Here is a 24,873-nt window from a genome sequence, read left to right on the forward strand (position 1 = left end):
AAAAAAATAATAATACAAAAAAGAGAATACAATAACATTTATTATAATATTTATATCAATTTAATTCTAAATTTATCATCATATATACATAATATGATAATAAATCACAGTACATATAATACAGTAAATACGAATTTCATATGTACTGTACAGTACCGTACAATATACAGTACAGTACAGTACATATGAACATCTCGCGCAATAAATTACATAAATGTTAAATTCATAAATACAGTATATCCAAGATAATTTAGATTATATTATATTGTATGCAATTTAAATTTAAATTCCCAACAGAATCGAATTATATTTTTAATTACGAAATACCAAACGGCCATTGATTGGATCACGTGACCAATCGGCTAGTGCGTCGATCGAAGAAAATGGCGGAATATTTGGCATCCATTTTCGGTACAGAGAAAGACAAGTGAGTTGTTTGCATATTTACAATAAAAATAACGAACGAATAAACGTATTAAGCTACGAATTACTTTCGAATGATTGTTTTTAATGAAAATATAATGTCGAGATTTAATTTTCGGAGCGTTACAATTATTTATATTATGACTGTATGTAAGCCTAATTGTGAAAAAGAAATTCGAGAAATTCTCTTTTAATCTAGAAAATACTTTAATATTCTTATAATTTTTTGTTTAAATTAAGAATTTTACACTTTTATAAAGTGTTACATTATTCTGTTCGTTAATTTATTTAGTTAATTACATTAATATTTGAATACTAATTAAAATCTCTTATTTGATTTAAGAATTCTGGGATTGGTTTAGATTACAATGGTATAATTATTCATTTATATCGACAAATACATTAATAAACAAAAAAAGAATTACTTTAGAATGGTAACATCACATCAATCTCAATAGAACTTTTCATTCTATTCTATGGAATTTGAAATTTGGATTATTTTCTGATAAAAATTGATTTCAGAATTGAATTATTAGTAAAGCGTAACATTGGCTGTGTTCAGCAGACACTACAGTTCCAAAACTGTTGAGTATTTTTCTGCTGAATACTCTCTGTTTTGGAACATGTTTGGTATTTTGATGTAACATTTAGTAGCATCTTTCATTTACACTACCTACTGTATTTGAAACTGATCAATGATGGCTGCTTTTTGTTCCAATCCATACGTCACTCATCGTTTGGCTGATGTAACTATGTAACAGCTACTGATTGAAACACCTTTTCTCAGTTACAGATGTTGATTCTGCTGAATGCAGCCATTATGTCATATGAATAGTTGTATTTAGAACGTGTATTTTGATTGATTTTGAAAAATCAACTTTGGGTTTGTTTGGGTATTATGTAAATAGAAATTTGCTCGTTTTGATAGCCTCCTTTGACGTCTCTAGCTGTCTGAAATCGAAATACCACCTTTATCTAATTGTGTCGTTAAAACTGTTTTCAAATGTGTGGGAACTATTTTTGGATAATGTTTTGGTAGCCAGAGAGAAAAATAGCATGAGTGCAATTACTCTACATGGCAGTGTTCTGTAGTTGCAGGCAGAAAGAATATTTATATGTGCTTCCAGCTGGTGTGACCTCTGTCCAGAGTGGACACATGTTGTTTATGAAATGGCAGCAAGATGACTTCGTTGAATGCTTGCCGTGGAAAACAGTTTTTTACATTGTATTACCAAAACTTCTAATGGGCAAAAGACATGATATTTATATGAAATGTTATCAGTTTGGTGAATTTCACTATTTGTATTGTGAAATAAAAGACAATCTAGCTTTTCTCGAGTTTTCAAAGAAGAAAACTTTGGAAACTTGAGCTGTGGAAGCAGCGATTAAACTTGCTTGGTATCTGCTTTTTGCATGCACATGTGGAAACATCATCTGGTGATTGCTGCATGCTAAATTCAGTTACTCCAGACATGTACAGTACATTCACTTGTATCAGTTTGTCCGCTTCATTTGGAAGCACATTCACACTTGCAATCGCTGGAAATGGTCATGTAGGACTTGTCATCAAAGACTCTCCCTTTCCCGTTGTTGGATACAAATGAATCCCTTTCCCCAATTGCTAATGTAATAATTGTATGGTCTCTTTTTTCTATTTTCTATAGTTCCTGTTATTAGATTTCATGTAAAATTGTATTTATTTAAAAATATGTGGTTTGGTCACAAATTTTTATTATTCAATTATAAGAAAATAAATGTTTTCTATAAGAAAATGTTTTCTCTTATTATAACCATTGAAATATGCTCTTGAAATTATATTGAGAAACTTCTCTGCATTCAAAGCTAGGACTACTTAAAATAAGTAAGACAAAACCCAAAACCTCAATATTTACCTGAATCAGGGTTGTATAGCCACTAAGGTATACCATAAGCCTAATCTTCAATCTTTCTTCATCCCCTCAACCTCAAACAACCCATTTACTTATAAAATATCCACCTACAGGGCTCTAATCCGTAGAGCTTACCCATAGCTCTTTTGTTAATGATGCACTTCATGAAATCCAACACATCAAACACATTGCCATAGCTCACAGTTACAACGGTAAATTAATAGATAGGCTAGCGCAAAAATTACATAGTTACTTAGAAAACGAAGCAATTAATTCCAGACCTCTTAAACAGCAATGTAAACGAATTGTAGTTGATTTTGACCCTAGAATGAGCCAAGCGTTTAAAATCATAACCAAGAAGGTCAAAGCTGATCTAACATACAAACGCAACCCTACGATATGTAAAATTCTGGCTAATACCAACGATAAATGCAGCAAAGCCAGAAGACCAGGGATTTACTCGGTTCTGCTTGAGGACAATAGATTTAAGCCAAACAAAAAATTAACATATGTAGGCCCAACCAACAGATCACTTACAAAAAGGATAGCTGAGCATAAATACAACACATACAACAAAAAGTTTAATTCCACCCTAGCCCAATTTGGAAGTGAGCCGAATATAATGGTCAAATGGGAAGAGGCTTTTTTTTTTTTAGGCCCTTTACTGCTCTTAGAGCACAAAAAGGCCATGGGAAGAGGCTAAGATTATTATACCTATGCTTGATTATAACAAGCTTAGAACAATTGAAACAATAGAAATCTTTATGAAATCCCTCAAAGAGAACTGTATTAACAGCAGAGACGCAGACTTGCTCTCCACCACATGGCAATCACTCCTCAATAACCCCTTAAATTAAATAGGCCAATCCATCCTCATCGAGCCCGTTGCAATCTTTCGAGCATTTTCTAAATTTATCTCATTTTTTATTTTCCAATTTTGACTATTATCTTTCATCAATAGTCATGCGCACATCTTGGTTAAACTCAAAAGATAATTAACAATGTTGATATTGTTTAAACTTTATTAGCAATGACATCACTAGTAAGAAGAAACCTTTGTAAACAGTGATGTCATTTAAATGTCTGCTAACCGACATTTCAACTGACCTTATTGTACCTGAAGAAGGCCATTCAAAATGGCTGAAAATGTTTGTACTTAGTGATTAAAATGCTAGAAACAATGTGAAAGGTTTTGTCTTACTTATATTGAGAAACATTTTGCAGTTTGCTATTTTTTAATGTAAACAGTTTATCAAAAATAAAAACAAATATAAAATGATGATTTTTTAGGGTTATTAATATTATATTGCAGAAGTTATTAAATGATTTGGTAATACATACAATTGTGCTTTAAAATCCATTTTGAATATTTTAGATAGCTGTTACAAATGTGAAATTAGAATTTTATAAACAAACTAACTCCCAGCATTCAATAATCTTCCAAAACTGGGATATTATAAACACATAAAACACATACACCAGCATACTTCCAATTAATATATTTTTAGTAATGTTTTCATCTGTTTATAACAGGCATCTTCCAAGTATGTAATGCAGAATAAAACAGACAAATTCCATTTTGTTCTGTGTTATATATTTGAAGATGTCTGTTATAAACTGTAGTAAAAACATATTCATTGGAAGTATGCTGGTGTAGGTGTTTTATGTGTTTAACTCCCAACATTACATCATAATCAAAAATTTCAGTTTGTTGCATTGTGAAAACAAATACTTCTGAGAAAATTACAGTAATATCACTTTGTAAATCATGTAGCTCTGTTTGCACAATGTTAATGGAAGAGTGCTTGATATCAGTAAAAGAATATAAGTGATTTTAAATTTAAACAAAGTCGACGTAGTTCCTCATTCGTGTATCATAAATGTGCATATGAATATATGAATTACAGCTGTAATATAGATTTTTCAATTAAATACAAATGTAATTTGATGTTTAGCGAAATCTTACTCCAGGGCATACTATTTGATTTTGCAAAATTATCTAATGCACCTTTCATGTAATTTCAGAAATAATGACATGGAAGATATAAAATGTACCAATATCTCTCATACAAATTGAAGCATCAAAATTATATAAAACTCTGCTACTGAAATAATTTATGTACAGCTACAGATTGTATTAAATTTATTATATTATCCATGTAGATAGTTAATATGAGATATCACACGAGGTATGAAGGAATACAAATATGAGATGTAATCATAATGACCAATTGGTGATTTTCCCTCATATAATTAAAATTTTGGTCATAATTAAAGGCAGTTTTAATTAATTAATATAATGGACATAAAACTTATGTTTCCCTGAAATTTGTTGGCTATTACAAAACAGTTATATGAGCACATACTACCTGCTCATATTGGCAATTCTTCTATAACCTTTGATAAGACATTTACAGTGTCATATCAAAGATGAGTTCCACTGTCAGAGTGTATCATTGAGAAGCAGTAAAATGTTGTTTTTTTATGGTTGTGAAAATAAGTGATATTTATCACATGATGGTAGCTCAGTATGGAGACAGTTGTTTAAATTATATGATTGGATCCAGAGATTTAAGGACAACAGGTATAATGTCTTTAATGATAACTGACTGGATCAACCAACACTGTCATAGTGGACACAATCAAAGTGCAAATTGCTATGTGAATTAGGAAGTCCTGGAGATCTCAATTGGTGACATCTCTGCCAAATTTAACATAAGCCATTGCTCTGCATGTAAAATTGTCTACAGTAACTTTGGATGCAGACAAGTTTGCAGCAAGTAGGGTATGAAAGGAACTAAAGCCAGATCACAATGTTGTATGTAGCTGTGGCACATGTTAAACTTGGCAGAGATGTCATCAGTTGTAGTACTCTAGTACTCCCTAATTCATGTATCAGTCTGTACTTTGATTGTGTCTATCATGACAATCGTTGATCAATGTTGTTGGTACTCATCACAGATAATGATCTTTCCCTCCTTAAATCTCTAAATCCAACTGTATACCTTACACTACTTAAGCAACTGTTTCCATACTGAAGCACCATCCTGCAATAAATTTCACTCATTTTCACACCAAGAAGCGATGCAGTTTTTCATTGCTTCTCGATAGTGCAAGTCTGACAGTGGGGCTCTCTTTGATATGACATTGTGCAAGTGTGTGTATATCAGCATGTAGTACCAATGTGAGCATGAAATGTTTGTTTATTTAACTTTGTAAAATCATCCAACAAATTTCAGGGAAATGTCGGTAACATGTCCATTACGCTGAAATTGCTCTTAATTAATGACTTTCCCCTCGTGCATTTATGGTTTGGAAAAATAAGAGCCAATGTCATGGGCCAATGCACTTGACATTGACCCTTATTCTTCTAAACAACAGATATATACTATAGAATTGTGATTAGAGAATAATGAAAGTTTCAAATATATTTTGTATTCATAATTATATAATAATGTAATAAAAATATATTAATGCAGCTTATATCTGATAGATGTTAGACAGTTCAGGCTCATTTGGATTGTTACTGTTGATCATACATATAATAAGTGAAGAATCTATTATAAATCATGACATGCAATGAAATGAAACTGAATGCATTCTTAACTACAGATTTAAATATGATTAAAGTGCATGATATTTATTTTCATTGCATTGAAAATTGCAGGAGATGAGTTATGAAGCATAAGTTGAGCATGTGGGATTAATTAAAAAAACAAGTGATATTTCTAAAAAGAAAAACACAAAAATAATTTATTAACATTTTTTAAGTTGAAATTACTTTTAATGAAGTACAAAAAAACAAAAAAATACTTAAAGAATTTACAAGAAATTAAACATTCTAGTAACTTTTAAGCTGTAATACTCAACTTCAGGAAGCATTCAAAAACTTTATTGTTGTATAAATAAACAGCTCTACAATGGAATAAAACATCTCTAAGATGATGATGAAATCATTCTTATATTAGATTAAAGATAAAAAGTAACATAAAATTATAGGAATCACATACATAAATAAATACATTTTCAAATTATAAAAAATTAAAATAAATCTTGTATAAATTAAAAACACAGTCGTTTCCAAAAATTCTTTAGACAATCACCATTTTCCTTCTTGTTCTAGAACAAGCTTTTGACGACCAGACCTTTCTTTTGAGGCTACTTAGCCGTCCAGTTAAAAAAGTTCCTTAAAAAACAGAGAGAGTCCAATTAAAATTTTTAAAATTGGAATAGTGGTAACCTTACGACATCTTAGTATTTCCATCCTTCTCCATTCTGGAATTTCAAGTCTTTTACAGTATATCCACTTGTAATTAGCGCTGTCCAATGTAGATGATGCCTCTACTTCCCCTGGTGACGAATTATTGCGATATTAAAGTTTTACCATCCGACGAAAATTTTAAAAAACATTAAAATAAATATTTAAAAGATGAAATGAATAGCAGCCTCATTTCACCTTACAGTCTAGATGTGCAAGCCATTTCCATGGGATTAGAAGATTATTTAAGTTTTATTGATTGATAACATGAGCAAGTCTCTTGAAGATTCAAGTGGCTTTAGCTGTTTGGAATCAGAATCTTTTCATATTTGAATTTTAAGGTACTTTTCTGTTAATGTGACACCATCTGATATGTATAGCAACGAGTAAGATTCAATCTCTGAATGAGGGGTTTCATACCACCCCGAGAATTGTTGACTCCAAAGATCAGTTTTTAACATGTATCAGTATACTGCCTATTCTACATGCTTTGCATGTTGACTAGGCAGTATACTGATACATGTTAAGTGTATATTGAAGTGCACGCTATCACTTGCACCTCAGTGCCCAGGTTGGGGCAAGCCCCTACACCCCCTAAAACTATATAAAATCAAGTACTCTACAAACAGTCAAGTGGGCTACTCGAATTCGGCATAGTCATGTGGGCTAAATAGTTAAATACGATAGTCTTAGTGGCGAGACACAGACGATGGTATTGTGCATTGGATTAAAGTTACAACTTGTGTCCTGTTAACAGAAAAGAATCAATTATAAAATAATTTTATAAAATGCCTATAAATTATTCATAGAAATAAAATTTTTTTTTGTTAATTTCATTTTGAAATTAACAGAATAGCAATATTTGAGAATTTAATCCAAGATTCCATTAAATTAAGATGACTTTATAATTATTGATTCAAGATTTTGATATAATCCACAAAATCTATTTTAAAGCTAAATAAACTATTTGCCATATTAATTTAATGTTATGAAATATCAATTTAATATATGAACAGCATGAATATTCTTTTATGTTAGAAATAAATATTTATTTTAAAGGAATTACATAAATTGAACACCATTACTAGTTAGGCCAAGACTTTACTAGCGTAAAAACCCTTGCTGTAATTATTTTTAGTCACATCACCTATTTGTGCTTGGATTGCATTGGAGATCTGGCTGCACTTGCAAAATTTTTAGAGATGATACTATCACCAAGTGTTGAAAGTAAACACCCCTTCACACACAAATTGGTAGAAACAAAGCATTGTAGTTTGATTGTTCATAACTAGTGTTAAAACTAATAAAAAAAAAACTTCACAAGCACCAAAATGATGAGAGTGAGAGGTAGAATAGATTGAATGTACAATACATAAAAGCTCGTCTTCCACAATTTTCATGTGTTGTCATGATGACATAGAAGTTCACTGACATCTGATTGGTTGATGGTACATTTTATAGATGTCGAAAGTTAAACACTGCTCAACTTGCTTTACACTCATTTTACAACCTGCTCTGGCAAAAATATAATGGTCATGTGATTAAAAATAATTATGATGAGAGTTTTTATGTTAGCAGAGTCTCAGTTTTCAGAATCTCAAGTAAGGTCTATAGTGAAATGGAAGTGGACTAGATTAAACTCTAAATGTAACAAATAGCCACAAGTAATTAACTGTACACAATTTTCTGGTCATTCTGAAACACACTATATGTGGTAAAAATGTATAATGACTACTTTTTATATGTATTTTTCAAATAGAGGCACAATTAAGCATCTGTTAACTTGTCTGTTAAAATGAAATAAAAAGAACTACAAATTAATAAAATATAACGCTAAAACTTGTAACTTTCATTGACATGGAAATAAATCTTTTTGATTAAATAATATGAAATAGAAATGACTGTAAAATGTCTGTATAGTGATAACTATTTCTAGATGAACATTTTATGATTCTGATTTAAAATAACAATAAATAAAAATAAAAATGATCATTTCTGAGAATAATTTTTTTTATAAACTGATAACAGGGGCATTGATGCTTTCCAGTAAAATTTTTGAAGCAATAATTCATGTTCTATTGTTGAGTTTGAGAATATGCTGTACAGTTTGTAACTTTAAATACAGTCGATTCTGTTTAAATTTAAAAAATTTTATTTCTATGAATAATTTATAGGCATTTTATAAAATTATTTTATAATTGATTCTTTTCTGTTAACAGGACACTTCACGTTAATCAGTGCAGCCGCTTTATTGGGCCAAATCTTAAAGAACGGAAACCAAACTAATAAATTAATACATAATTTAATCACTTAATTGGGACAACTTTTCATTTAATTGGGACAGTAGCAGAAAAGAAATTTAGCAATTTTTGATATATTTTGGGGATCTTCTGAAAATATGTAGACACTACATACACTAATGTCATGTAGGCCTAATGATTGGCAGAGACAAAACGATTTTGTCTTTCACTCGAGCAGTTTGGTTTCTCCAGAGGGGGTCAGCACAGTGGGACATATCACACTGGGATCTTGTCTGAGGCAGACCTGAATGTGAGCTACTGACCCTGCTCTGGATTGGATCGGATGATCTCCTTAAAAGCGAAGGGACAAAGATCCCTGGACAATTTTTTGAGGTCTCTCAACTGAGTTGGAAGACAGTTAGAGTTCCCTTGGAAGGTATTGTGTGCATGATTATGTCTGGATTCGGACAGCAGCCATCTGATTGCTGAGACCAGCATCCGGAGCTGACGGATTCTACAGATGCTCCTGCTGAAGTGGCCCATCTTGAAGTAAAGGAAACTGTGCTCAAAGGAAGACTGTAAGGTGACTTTTAGACGAACCTTTTCTTTCCTTTTTAGTTAGAACCTGTTCTAACTAAACAGGGAGAAAGGAAAAGTCATTTGATCAGGAACGAATTGAATGATCAATCCTTGTGTACATCACTACTAATACTGTAATTTGCAACATTTGTATGATGCGACTCAGTTATCTATCATCATGAGTCTGGCGAATTTATAGTACAAATATTTTCTGTATTTTGGTTTAATAAAACATTAAAATAGGTACAGTACCTAATTATTATTTTTTACTTACTTATTTATTTACCTACGTATTACATATTTTATTTTAGAATTTATTATTAGTTCGTTTAATTGGGGCAGCCGCTTAATTGGGCCAAAATGTATTCGTCCCAATGTGTCCCAATTAAGCAGAATCGACTGTATATAATTAATAATTGGTTTTACATATATAACAATTTTTTGCTGTAATTCTTTTGTAATACAAACACCATTAATATTTTTATAATGCTTAGCTTTAAGATCAGTACAACAGTTTACCCATCACAAAAAATAATAGAAACAGCAGTACCAGGACAAATCATCATAAAGTTTATAGAATGAGCAAATAATACTCACTATATATATACAGTCAAACCTGTTTTTGTGCGGTCTTTTTCTGTGCGATTTGTTTTGTGCGATTTTTTTTGTGCGGTATATGAAAATTTCAATCAAATTGGAACATAATTGACTCCTGTAAAATTTTAAAAAACTCTATTGGTTGTTTTCTATGACATCAGCAGGTTTTTTCATTTTTTATTCAGTAAAATTTTTTTCTCATATGTTTATTTAGGTCCCCTCTTATTTTAATAGCATGAAAACCATAAATATTATGTTATATTTGAACAGATGCTGTAAGTTAGCTCCCCTCCAGCTTTAGACTGCAGGTGTGAAATTTCATGCCTTGTCAAATGAAATAACACTTCCTGCAGCTATATTTATCAAATAAAATCATTATTTAACAATTATTTTTAACTTTTTAATGTTAGATTCCTATTTAAGTGAAAATAATTAATTAATATAAAAATTAAAATTCTTAGAGGATTTTTTTCCCCATTAGGTGTTGCAGAAAAAGGCCCAAGGAGTTAAAAAAGCAATTCCTAGTTATTTCGTACGGTTTCGAGTTATTTTCTACGTGAGACTTTTTTTATGCGGTCCCTGTTCACTGCATAAGAAAAATATTTTTTTAATTGTGTTGCAAAAACTATTTTTTATAGCCACTCATGAAGTTTCGTGCGATTTTTTTTTAATGCATTTTTTTTTATGTGGTCCCTATCCCCCGCACAAAAACAGGTTTGACTGTATATTATATAGACTTAGTATGGAAGATCTGCATGGTCTTCCCGCATCTCTCTCTCCAGGGCCACATCCATGGTACCCACTTTTTCCCTGCCTCATTACTATCAGACCCCCATAGATTGTTTAAAAATTCTAGACAATAGGATTGGGTCATTGTGGGGCCCTTCTGCTAAAAAGAAATTTTTAGGTTCTCCCACATTTATCAATCAACAACTCAATTCTGCTAAACAGTGACTCTGTACAAATTGATAAAACTGTGATGAGACATTCATGGATAGACTATATATGTGAAAAGGGGAAATAAAAATAGAAATGATGACACTGGATTGTCACAAAAATTTTTGTAACAAATAAGGAGACAAATTTTTCCAAGTATGACAAATTTTAAATGTAATTATTAATTAAAACATATAAATGTTTTTGTAATATGATTGTTAACCTTGTTCTTCCTTTTCAAATAAATCACACAAGTAAATATTAATAATATAGAAAAATTATCACCAGTTTTAAATTTAGAACTACTTGTAAATATTTTTATGACAAAAAATGGTAAATATTGTTCTGTTTAAATTTAATTAAAAATAAAGTATTTTTAACTCATTTAATGTGCAATGTGACCATTTATATGCCGGCACCAAGAAGTTATAGTTAAATTTAGTTCACATATTAAATCAACAGCATATTACAAAGTGACTAGGAAATAGTGTTCTAATATCACATGACTAGTTGTAGATGAGTGAGAACCACCAGTTATTGGCAAACACTGCTATAAAGTTTGTTGCACTTATAATAGCCAGTGATATAGACCAGATGATAAAAATCCAGATAATATAGAAATATGTATTATAAGTTATATTTAGTAATGGATTGTTAGATTCAGTAATAAAATAAAAATTTATAAAAGCTTTAATTTATTCATAATAATCATTATTTTAGTATGAATAAAGTAAAGTCTTTGGCAAAAGAAAATTAAACCAGAGTTGTGTTTAAAAGAATAAAAAGAAGAAGAAGAAGAAGAAAAGACAATTTAGGGGTAGAATTTAATACCTGTAAATTAAAAACAGTAAAACTTCAGTTATCCACACTTCCTTAAACCTGTTACCGGCATGTAACAGGTTTAAGGAAGTGTGAAGTAGTTCTCTATTGGTTTTAAGTGATGAAAAACTAATGTGAAATAAGGAACAAAATAAGGAGGACAATATGGTTTAACTTGGCCAAAAAGTATTCAATAACATCCCTTCTGTGGTTTTTCAATCCCTAGATACAAAAATTTGGCCATTATAGTGCTCATATCCAGAGCTTTCTTATATCCTTCCACCCATGCACTTGTGTATGAGGAGCCTTTCCTTGTTAATTTAGCAATTTGCAGGGTTAGATGCTCTGGCCAAGTTTAATCATCTTAGTCAACTGGGTCAAAGGAATGTTTTCCACATCCACCTTGTATCATAATGATGATGATAATGTAAAACAGTGAGTACTGTACATACTACTATTAATATTGTATCATTTCTCAGATAAGCATTCCATTCTAGTGATGTAATGATTAATTAATAGAGACTGATGGATACTGTATGTGTTTGATAAACTTCCAAAAGTATGCATGGCATGATGTAGTGAATGAGCCATTCCATTGTGCATTGTAGGTAGGTTAGACGGTTAGTGGTTAATACTTACATATTTTATGTTATATTTATTATATAAAATGTATTGATAGATCAAAATGTTTTTGGTTTACATCTCTGACACAAGTTAGCTAGCAGCAACACTTTACAAGTTAACGTGTGAAGTGTTGCTGCTGAGAAAGGTGTGGATGGTGATGGTGTGATTTCTTATAGGTAAGTTCCAACATAAGTATTAGAAAAACTATAACAAAACAGAAAGGATGCAAAACCATAAATTTCAGAAAAGAAAACATATCTTTTGAGTGAGAGTTTAATTTTATACTCATTGATGAAAAAGTTATGCAGTAAAAGAGAAGTTGGAATGAAATAAAATGTTACTAGTAGCCAAATTGGAATCTGCCATTCTGAGTGAATTAAGAGAGTGTGACCTTAGACAGGTTTGACGGTACATTAAAATTGTTTTATTTTGTATGGTAATGGGAAGAAACTAAAATGAATGACTATAAAATAACAATTACCATTACAACATTAAAAATTAATGGCTTATCACGCCATTTGAATCAGTTTTCTATAGTATTGATTAAATTATGATTTATTAATGCTTACAGTTTATAAAAAACAGTTGAAAAGAGAAATTGATTATTAAGTGTTACTTTTTGTGATCTTCCAGAGTTAATTGTTCCTTCTATTTTAAAATTGGAGCATGTCGACATGGAGACAGATGTTCACGTATTCACAATAAACCTACTTTTAGCCAGGTAAGACATTAGATAAGCATTATTGAAATTATTGTGGTTTAGAAATTTTGAATTTTTAGAATATTAATTAACATTTTTATTTTTTAGTGATATTTTATAAAATTATTTTATATTAAGTACACCTATCCCTCGATTTACACGGAAGATAGGTTCCTGAGAAAAACGTGTAAATCGAATTTGTATCTTTTTGAATGTAAAACCGTGTAAATCGAAAAGTATGCAAAAAACGCATAATTTCGTTGTTTATTAATTATGGATTTTTTTAAATTTTTTAAAGATACATAAATCAAACAAAAATATTGAAAGGCAAAAAAAATGTATTCTTTTATTAATTAAATACAAAGTACAAAGGAACAAAAAATAAAATCTGAAAGATTCATAAAAATGTAATGTAATTGTGTAATGTAATGTAATGTAATGTAAAAAATGTAATTAAAAATAATGTAATCGTTTGTTACTTATGAATATGAAAAATTAAAATTTTCTGGTTTAAAACTATGTGCAATGAATGCAACTTCGTGCGTATGGGGAGTACCCTATATCGGTTTATCGGTTACTATTTGACGAATTGAAATAAAACTGTCACCTAGTATCCTAAATATCAACTATGACATATAATTAAGGTGGATTGGAATATAGATGTAGATTAGAGTTAAAAATTGTTCCTTTTGATCATAGCCAGTTTATTTTCTACATTTATTTTTTAAACCGTGTAAAAGCGAAAATGTGTAAAAGAAGTACCATGTAAAATGAGGGATAGGTGTACAGTGATACCTTGGTTTTTGTTGATAATCCATCCGAAAACAATTGGCGAAATCCAAAACCGACAAAAACTGAGGCAATTATTTCCATATGATCCATATGAATCAATGTAAACCCAATTAATTTGTTCTAGACACTCCAAAATGCATACCAAAAACAGATTTTATAGAGAATTAATATAGTGTTAAATACTAAAAGCAATAAGAAATTAATATAAAAGACTAATTAGCATAAAGATAAAAGCATTAAGATTAAAGATAAGATAATTAGCATTAAGATGAAAGTGATGGAATTGTTTGTGTAGACATGTGGGGTAATGTCTTGTCTTGTAGAAGCTACTTGGACATGAGCTTGTAGCCTATATCGCCCCGTGGTAAATTGTGACATAATTGTCATGTAATAGTAGTTGTATGCGTGGTTATATCGAGGGGAATAATGCCATCCGGGAAATCCATTTAAGGGTAACTGGCCCTTATTCAGGCATTACAGACATGGAGAAAACCCGGAAAACTTCAGGTGGCCAGCCCTGGCAAAACGCGAACCTATGACTGCACTTTCAGTGTTCAGGGAACGGAACCATTGTTCAATGGCAGGCCATCGTGGGGTAATATTCACACAACGAGAAATAACACCACACTGTGCCAGAAAACGTGTGGATCGATCTTTGTTTTCGCAAAAATAGCAGCGAGATCACTTGAGCACGCCAACAAAAACCAAGACAAATTTTTTGCGAAAAAAATCGACGAAAACCGAAACCAGCAATAACCAAGTCAATGAAAACCGAGGTATTACTGCATTTCTTAAAAATAAGAAATGATAATATATTTTTTATAAATATTTGTTATTGTTAATTCTTAATAAAAAATAAACACTTTTTCAATTTCAATATGTCTATAAATAATACAGTATTACTTCATACATAAAATTTTACTTTCCTGACTATTATATATAACAGAGAGGAAGCATGGTGATTGGTCAAAGAATGACCCTTCAAGATTTTTATATATTTGTTCTCAGATATGTTGAAACATTTAAAAATGCAAAAAAGTTCGGGTTGTTTTGCTTTGAAGCTTAATAATTCTCATGTTTTTTGTCAAAAATTTTTGAAATTTTGCATAGAGGTTTGTTTATTAGGGGCAAGAATTCTATTAAATTTTGGTGATTAAAGGTTGAGGGGGTAGGGAGATAAAGGGGTTATGTTTTATATATGAGCCATTGATTTTGAAAGTGGGGCAAGTTCATTTTGTGAAAAAAATAGTTAAAGCTAATTTTTATTACAAATTAACATAAAATTTATATTTTTAATCAATTCACAATAAATATCTTTTAATATCAGTATAAATTTGTTACTAGTGATTTATATCATTAATGATATTTACAGTGAGTTGATTTTGAAAGTGATGCAAGTCCACTCTAAAGAAAAATATGAAGATATGATGGATTTATTACCCTGTGTACCACCCATTTATCATGAATACTTTAAAAATCTGCATCATCTAAACTAAGAAATATAATTATATGCATGCAACTTACTACTAAATATTTTTTATTATTTTCTCCACTTTTTCCTATAAAATTAAATTTATTTTTTGTTTCATTGTAGCTTTTTGAAAAAAGTATGAAATGTTGAAATAAAATAAATAAGTAAATAAATAAAATATTCAATTTTTTGTTATTATAACTATATTCCATTCAAATAAAAGCAGCATTTTCAACAAATCATTGCTTTTGAAAGTGAAGCAACTCCATTGGCGCATACCAAAACCATGATTTTTTTCACCAAATGCAGATTATTGCGTATTAAATTTACACGAAATAAAACCAAAAAAATATAAAATAATTATATTACTGTTTATGAATATTTTTAAACTCATTCAAATGCACTTTCTTGATAACTTAACAGTAGTAAGTAAAGAATAGGACAAAGAAGCTTATCACAACATTAAAAAAATAGAACAGATACAGCAATGCTGGAATATATATTATGATTGATTACTATTAGAGTACTAAGAGAAGGATGAGAAAAAATACACAGGAAGAAATCCATAAAGCAGTATTCAAAGTCTATAAAGTTTCCAACATTAAATATCTAGCAATAATATAAAATGGACTTGCCCTACTTTCAAACTCAGCAGTTCATATCTAGTATGGTTGGACTTAATGAAGATTTTACTCATTAACATTTACAACTTTTTTTTATAGAACTCACCTCTACCTTCAAAATTAAGCTTTTTGCCATTTATAATAATTAATAATATAAAAAGCTTTTAAATAAAATATCATAACAGATGATGCCATATGCAATTTTAGCTGTTTTGCCAGGAAAGTTATGTAACTTGTTACCAGATTTTTTGATAATTGAAACTTTAGTTGGTAATAGTTATATAGGTTTGTAGGATCTATTTTCAAACTTATAGCTATTTCTTATTATCAGCCATACTGTGCATAAAAGTTGTATATGTAGTAAGTAGATCCCAAATCAGACTAAGTGTTTTCTTCCAGAATGTTCTAACTTTAAAATTAATTTAATTCTAATTATTGAAGCATGGCAAGAGAAGCAAGCAAGCTTCCTCAGCAGCGATTCATATTGACAGATCACTGAAACATGTTTTGCGAAGTAGTGGTTTGACTGATTTGAATGAAATTTTGCACCTTTAATGGAAACAATATTATAGTGTGTTATGATGGAGGTTTTATTTTAAAATTTAACTTAGAATGAGTGATATTGAGAAGCCAAAGGTCATCCCTATGTTAGGTTAATGGGAACATTTTGCATTCTAGAAATGTAAACAAGTACACTGTAAAGTACTATTTTTTTAGTAGCTTAGGAAACTGACTATAATTACGGTCGGTGAAACTTCTGTTAACCTAACGGGTACTTTACGCGGATTCGAGATTAGTTTGCCAGGCCTGGGCTTTTAATCGTGCACCGAAAAATTAGTAATAATAACGATAAATATCAAGTCAGATCAAAAGTTCAAATATATTTAATTAGCAACTAGAATGTACTACGTACAAATATCAATAATCCAAACCAAATTTATTAACGAAAATCAACAAGTCAACCCGACAATAAACTCAGCTACTTAGCTTAACTTAATAGTAATTCCCCTTTGAAATTCGACAATCAAATTCTTAGAAACTATGAACAAAATCTCTTACTAATTAAACATCTATCCGTCACCTCACTATACGAAGAAACTACTTCCTCAATCCTTTCGATATCGTCAAATCGAACTCCTCTTTAACACCTTGGATCATCCAATTATCAATCTGGACTTCTATCAGAAAATACTTCGCTTTCGAATCTACCTCGCTCTCACAGTCGCCTCGATTTGGAATTCACCTCGGTTTGGAAATCACCTCTCCTTCTTCGGTTAACGTACGGGTTTTATACTGTGAGGTGACGTCACACTTGAGCTGGGTTACTCCTCTTATTTACATACTTAGTTGCTAACATTAACTTTCTGTTCTGGCAGCTTTAAGTTTCCGACAAAGCTTATAAACCGTTTACAAAATATTTATCATAATTTTCTGGGATGTTTAAGACGGTTTATCAAGTATTTCTCTACTAGTGATTGTGGGGACTCCCCCCTCCATTTTTTTTTCTGCGGACTGTTACTTCCGCCGGGCAGCGCAAGTGCGCAAGATGTTTCCTATGGCGCTTATTTCTCCGTGAGTTGTTTTTATCTTCATTTTTCATTACTAACAAGAGAGTGGTGGGGAACCTTCGTCCTAAATAAACATAAACCCCAAACAAAAGATAATAAAACAGAAATAATAATAAAATAAAAATAACGTTCGGACTCAGTTCCTTACAACACGAGTACACACTATCTGACTTTTGAAATGTGGCAAAGCCCTTGCCAATTTTTTTTTTTTTTTTTTTTTTTTTTTTTTTTTTTTTGAATACATTTTTCATTTTATTCATTTCACTTTATTCATTTTTGACAAGACTATGTCTCATCTCTAAAATCACGCTGCTGTCAACGGCTGCACACCTTAGACGTATGAAAGAGTACTGTACATGTCAGGAGTTGCAATTTGGTACAGAGTATTTGGTGTCCAAATCATGTGCACATAAAATAAACCAGACTTGTAGATAGTCAAGGACCGAGAACCGGGCCAAAATAAAATACAAAATGCTGAGACTGTTTTTACAAACAGGAGCGAGTGCAAGATTTGCACATGCATTGCTCGCACTCTCCAAGACATAGTCTCATCCCAAGAATGGCTTTGCCATTTTACTTGTTGATCAAAAATTGACCATATATACCTTAATGTATTATCCTTTTCATAAAAACCTTTTAAGGTGTAATATGTTAAAGGATTACCTTACACACTGTTTATTATGTTTTAGAACAAAGGGAAGAATTCAGTGCTTATGCAGAGGGAAAAGTCGCTTTAATTTAGTGTCCTCTAATGATCTAGTGCAAATTTGGAAACTTACTGGGCTTCATTCAGGGATGAAGTTCTCCTAGTTAAATTTATCAAGACATGGCAGCTTAACTGCCTACCTCTAGCCAAATTGATTTGTATCTAATTAGATATTAGCCTGATAATATCTAATTAAATATAATTTATAGATAATTTATCAGATTATTTGGAAACATAAAAGTTATGACTTCTGTCACATATAGTCACTTCCATTATTATGATAGAAGTATTTTACATTCCATTCATTTTTTTATAGCAAAATGATTTTAAATAGAAACAAAAATTAAGTTTTGTATACTTTTTGCTTACTCAAGGAAGGTATTTAAAGGTTATATTTGTGGAATGTTTGTTAGAAAATTTTGAATTCAAAATGAACCTGAAAATTTATTTCTTGCAGTCTTATTTAGAGCACTTTCTTGATTACTTAACTGTAGTAAGTAAAGAATAAAACAAAGAAGCTTATCACAACATAAAAAAATGGAACAGACACAGCAATACTGGAATATATATTATGATTGATTACTATTAGAGTATTAAGAGAAGGATGAGAAAAAATACACAGAAAGAAATCCATAAAGCAGTATTCAAAATCTATAAAGTTTCCAACCTTTTAAAAATATTTTTTTATTTTATTTATTACTAGTAGCCCGGGACGCCTCCTAGTGAGTGTTCTTAGCAGTATTACAAATTCCTATGAGGCACATTTGATGCACTTAATATATGAAAGATTTCTCCCCAGTGGCATATTTCTTTGGTGGTGTCATGAAAGGTTTCTATTATTAAAATATTACCTTCTGGGAGTCCACTATATGATTTTCAAAACTATCTGTTTTTTCGTTATTCATCCCCTAGTGCACGTTACAGGCATTCTGTGACAATAATAAATTCCTATTACAAATATACTGAATTATTTATATCGTTATTGGCCAAATGAATAATAATAATTTATATTGTTAATTTAAATGTTTGAAATATGATACACAATAGGGGCACTTCTAGTGCCCATTTTTGGCATACTGTTACGTGGACGGGCAGACATGCGTTCAATGGGTTATATATATAGATTATATTTTTTAAAGATAACTGATCTATGGATTAGTATGCTGTTGAAATTTTTAATATGAGTATTGTTTTGTTGTCATTAATTGATGTTTGTAAAAAAATTTGTAGTAGCAACCAGTTAATAATTTAAGTTAATAATAATTTAATAAAAAAAATAAATTGTAATCAAATTTAAAAAAATAATTTTATTTGTTATTAATTATAAAACTATTATTTTATATGTACTGAAATATTTAATCTTTGATTATTTAGACTGTTCTGTTGCAAAATCTCTATCATAATCCTCAGAATTCAGCTCAGTCAGCAGATGGATCGCATTGTAAGTTTTTTTTTCTTTATTACAAATATTCCAATAATTTAATAAATATCAAATTTAGTAGTGTTAGATGTTATTATTACAGTATATTATTATATAATAGATATAAATGGGGCTGAATCTATTTTGGATAATCAAAAACTTAGATAATATGGAAAAGATGGAACATAAAAAAATGAAGGTAAACTCAGTCTTGTTTTAGGATTGTTCTAGAGTTTTATGTGAACAGTAAAAAATTTATTAACTCAGATTTTGCTCCCAGATAGGTTCAGTTTATCAGGCAAACTTAAACTTTGCTTATTGAGTTACACTATTAAATACAGAATTACATGATTGAATTACAATATTTAAAGAGAATCACCTTTCACATTTTATGTCTATATAAAAAGTTGATACTAAATTACATTATATATAAAAGATTTACATTGTTCTTTTATTAAAGAACAGTATCATTGTATAATTGTATGAAGATTTTAATTTTTTTCTTATTTAAATCTTAAGTAAGATTACAGTTAAACAAATTAATTATCAAGGTTATTAATTGAATAGTCAAATAAATGTTGAATTATTGACAAATTATTGGCTAATTTCTTCAGCTACTGAATTGTTTAACTAAATCTGAAAGTAGTATAATCAGGGATTATAAATATGCATTTTATAGTGGTTATTTATTACTAAAAATAAAACATAACTAAATTTAGTAACTACTATTCAACTATTTTTAGTTTTAGTTGAGTAGATTAAATATGTTGTTTTTTTGTGTAGCTTTAATACTGTATATTCCATAACACCCAAATTAACTTTTGTCTTCAAATGCTAATTCTGTGCATCAGAATTTTTAACAATTTGTTAAACTATGGTCTTGTTGTGTCACTTCATTTAGAAAATTTAAATATTGTTCTTTAAACTTGAGAAAAATAAACTACATAATTATTTTTTCTGTAAAGCATACGATATAGTTTATTTTTTTTAAGAGTACTGAAAAATAAGTACATATATAAACATCTCTAAACTTGATACATGTACAGGAAGACAAAACTATTGGATAACATTGCCATGATTATATTTAATTACTTAATTAAATATAATTGCAGAAAAGTAGTTCCATTGTTATCTGGTAGTTATTTGGCTTATTTCTGAAAAATAAAAAAATATTAACAGTATGATTAATGTATTAAATTTGTGTGCATTCTGTTGTTATTGTAAAATGTTGCTTTCCTTAACAAGTAGAACTTTATATATAATAATTTGCAAAAACATTTTTGGGTTTTTTTTATTAGAACAACAAAAATTCCTAAAAAGCAGCTTTTTTTATTTACCTAACTGTTCAATAAATTAAAATATATTTTGAAGAAAACAATATAATTTGTTAAATAATAGAAAAATGGCAATGAGTACTTTTGTAAAGTCAAATGAGTTAAATTAATTATTAATAAAACTAAATAATATGATAGTTTCACTAACAAAATTCATGAAGGAAAGAATTAGTTTGTGTCATGAAGAAAATAGTGTCTAGAGAAATTGATAATTTTAAATTCACTCAAATATATGAATTGGGAGTTAAAAAGGGAAGTGACACAAATAACTATTTATATGAAGCAATATGAGGAAAATATATCAGATACCAATGCCGTACAACTTTAGCTCTTAGACATTACTAGCCATTTTGTTCACATTACGTTAAATTGTGCAGTGAAAGTAAGAATAATGGTGATATTCTGATTTGACTTTATAAACACACTGAATATCTGTTTAATATTTTAAATTGGCTTTTGACAAATTATCTAACTCAGTCGTAGAGAAACCGTGTTATGCTAGATTGCTATTCGAATTATTAAACACAAGATCGTGTTATTAACTCAATCTTGGCTTTTGACTCCACCTTTATTTAGTTGATCAACTAAATAAAGGTAAAGTCAAAAGCCAAGTGATTGAGTTAATAACACGATCTTGTGTTTAACAATTCGAATAAAATTATCTAACTGTTTATTTAAGTGATGTGTTATAATTTTTGTCAGAATTATTATTAAAACTGAAATAGATCAAAATTTGTAGACAAATACTTATCAGTTGAATGGAAAATTAGATATAAAAGGTAATATTTATTAAAAACAACAAATACGCAAAGTATTTAAAATTGCTGCATTTATTCAAACATTAAAAAACTTTGCTTAAAAAAAACTAATGTAAAATGTGATTCTCTTTGCTAAACTGTACTGTATAAAATAGTACTATATAAATACTTAGTAAATGAAATAAAATTACATCAAAATTTTTTTGAAATGTCACTACTGAATAAAAAAAGATATATAAGTCATTTTAAATGAAAAAATTAATATATTTAATCTGGGAAAAATAATATAAAAAATACAGTTAGGATATTGAAATTGAAAAGAGAACTGAAGCTAAATTAAATCATTTAGAACAATATAAATACTAATGATAATGATAACTATAATTCTGACTAATACAAATATTTGTATTAGTCAGAATAAAAGCTAAATATTTTATGAATTTTATCATTTATTTAATTTATTGATAGATATTAAATTTTAAAAAATTTAACCTTATCTAAAATTTTACAAAAAACAATGTGATTATGATGTAATAAGATGGAATAGATTTGAGAGATTTGTATGGCAAATTTAAACATTCTAAAGTGAATTTAAATATTTGAGAATTGATTTTACATAACTATGTTGTTGTTCTATCATGAATAAATTAAGTATTTAATATTTTCATTACAAACTTTATTACTACTTTGATCAGTTGATAAATAGTGGCACTGTTTCTTATTTCAAAATCTACAACACATGCAAATGATAAAATTTTTATTTTAATTTCATTATATTACAATTTGATATATAGTTGAACTCAGAGCTTAGTAACAATGATGTGAAGATGAATGGCATGTTATTCACTCCTGCCCTTTAAATAGATTAAACCATCTTGACACTGAACAATAAGAAAGAGCATTTGTGTCTTCAGTTTTTACCAATTTTTTTGTAATACTAACTTGCTGTTATTCAATGCTTAGCAATTTTTACATAACACTTGCTTTAAATGAGACAGCAGACTGCAAAGGATATGTCATATGACTCTGTTGCCAGTATTGTTGTGCTGGAATTACTACATTTACAGTTATGGAAATAGTATTAAATTGTTTGTAATTTTATGAAGATTGAAAAGAGCATTAAATATTCCAGATACACCTTGTAGTTTTTGAGATTAAAAGAAAATTGTTGCCACTATTTATCAATTGACACTTGTATTCTTACACGTATCTATATAAAACCAGAATTGTAGTTAATTAATTTTGACATTATGTGATTTTAATTTAATTGCTTAAAATATTTAATTGTTTAAAATATTTGATTATACTAAAATTTTAAGTAGTAATAGTATGTATTTAAAAATATTTTGTAATCACTTGTGTTAAATATTCATATAAATTTTTTTTAACATGATAACTCTCTGTAACAAGTAACTGAACCATGTTTGGATATTTTTATTCAAGTTGCAAAGCTTCATGGTAAGTATATTTTTTAATTTGGTTATTATTACATTAATTTTTATAAAATAGTTAAAATCATTTTAAAATTATTTGAAAATTTCAGGTAGTTATAATTTTTAAAATAAATACAATGAAAATTATAAAAGAAACGTTTATATTTTTTCTTCAACTGTTCAGACATTTCATTAAATATTTAATATGAAATGATTAAAATAAAACTTAAACTAATCATCATTATTTACAATAATTTAAAATTGCTTTTCAACTTTTCATCAATTTATCATGCAGAATAACTAATTATCGAGATTAGTATCAATTAGAAAATTTTAACAAAATTATTGTTTAGTATGAATTATTCATTAATCAAATTCTGAAATATTTTATTTTCCATAATATGTTTTGTCATCACAATTTTGAATGTTTTGGTGTTTTGATTTTGATCCAATTGTGCAGAAACAAAATTTAACCCTTCTACTATGACATGGTCAGCTGTACTTTACCCTTAAAAACACCAATCCAAACTGCAGTCACTCAGGTCACTGTATGTATTTTATTCTAAAAATTCACCAAAAATTGAATTTTTATAATAGAGATACAAAAAAAACTCGCATATATTTATTACTTTATGTAGTTTTTGGCACGATAGTGTATAATTGTTTGGAGTAAAAATTACTTAGAAAAAAAAGGGTGTACTATAGATAACCACCTATGGAATTTCAGGACTTTGATTATATATTTGAACTTGGGACTGAGACGAGTTCAACAGTATCCTATTTTTGGACCGGAGACGAAACATAAAAAAGTTATCATACTTTTCAAGTTACCATACTTTTTTAATGCTCTCATGAAGACAGCACCATAGTTGCTAGTACTGCCATCTTCCGGTAAAGTCTGCAAACCATGACATCGGACTATGGTCATCTCCGGTAAGGTTAAACACGCGATATGAGAGCGGAGAGAGCGACGCAACTTTCGATCATTGCGCGATTGCCATTTCGGTTAATGTTACTTATGGCAGCGAACATGGCGGCCGTTCCCACTGTTCGTGCTCCCGACTGACCTCCCGGAGGGGAGCCGCCATGTGCTAAATGTCACTAGTTATTGATTCACAGTAGTTCTTGAACAAAGTAAAAAAAATGGGGGGAAACGTCTACTAAAGGTAATTTTAACGGCAAGCAACGCGACTCCCTATCATTGTGCGATCGCTGGAAAAAAGTATAACAACTTTATTATTTTTCATCTCCGGTCCAAAAGTAGGGTATCGTTGAACTCGTCTCGGTCTCCTGAGTTCAGATATATACTCAAATACCCAAAATTCCATAGGTGGTAATCTATAGTATCCCAAAAAAAAATGTTAAATTATGACCTAAATTTTTGATGTTATAAATTACTTTGACAGAAAATAAAATTGTTCAATTACATTATTTGTTTTTGGCACCAATCCAGTACAAAAGAGAATATTGCTTTGTACTTGATATAAGATTTATGCATATTTATTTATTTTTTGTGAACTATCATTTTATATTAAACAGTTCATACATACTAGTTTTCTGTCTCTCTTCGATAAACTCTTTTAGGTTAGTAGGACATTTCATTTTAGGTCGTAAGCAGAAAATATCGAAACTATAGAACAGTACAACACACTACACCAAAAAGAAATTGATTAGTGAACATGTTTTATTTGTTTGAGAAAATA

The 24,873-nt window shown here is 29.4% G+C and overlaps 1 protein-coding gene across 2 annotated transcripts in view; it reads left to right on the forward strand.

Annotated features, from left to right (window-relative positions):
* Nucleotides 1-316: 316 nt before the first annotated feature.
* The window catches only part of U2af38 (U2 small nuclear riboprotein auxiliary factor 38), a 41,611-nt gene continuing 17,054 nt past the window's right edge, over nt 317-24,873 (forward strand). The window contains exons 1-4 of one of the 2 annotated variants that reach the window (XM_067282128.1): nt 317-427; nt 12,999-13,086; nt 19,600-19,666; nt 23,148-23,195. In XM_067282128.1, coding sequence (XP_067138229.1) covers nt 384-427; nt 12,999-13,086; nt 19,600-19,666; nt 23,148-23,195 — 247 coding nt within the window. In that variant the 5' untranslated portion in view covers nt 317-383. The remainder of the gene's footprint in view (nt 428-12,998; nt 13,087-19,599; nt 19,667-23,147; nt 23,196-24,873) is intronic. The other variant, XM_067282129.1, reaches the window with a different exon arrangement.

The sequence above is a fragment of the Centruroides vittatus genome, unplaced genomic scaffold (genome assembly GCF_030686945.1).
Source record: "Centruroides vittatus isolate TY-2023 unplaced genomic scaffold, ASM3068694v2 contig_941, whole genome shotgun sequence".
Lineage (NCBI taxonomy): Eukaryota > Metazoa > Arthropoda > Arachnida > Scorpiones > Buthidae > Centruroides > Centruroides vittatus.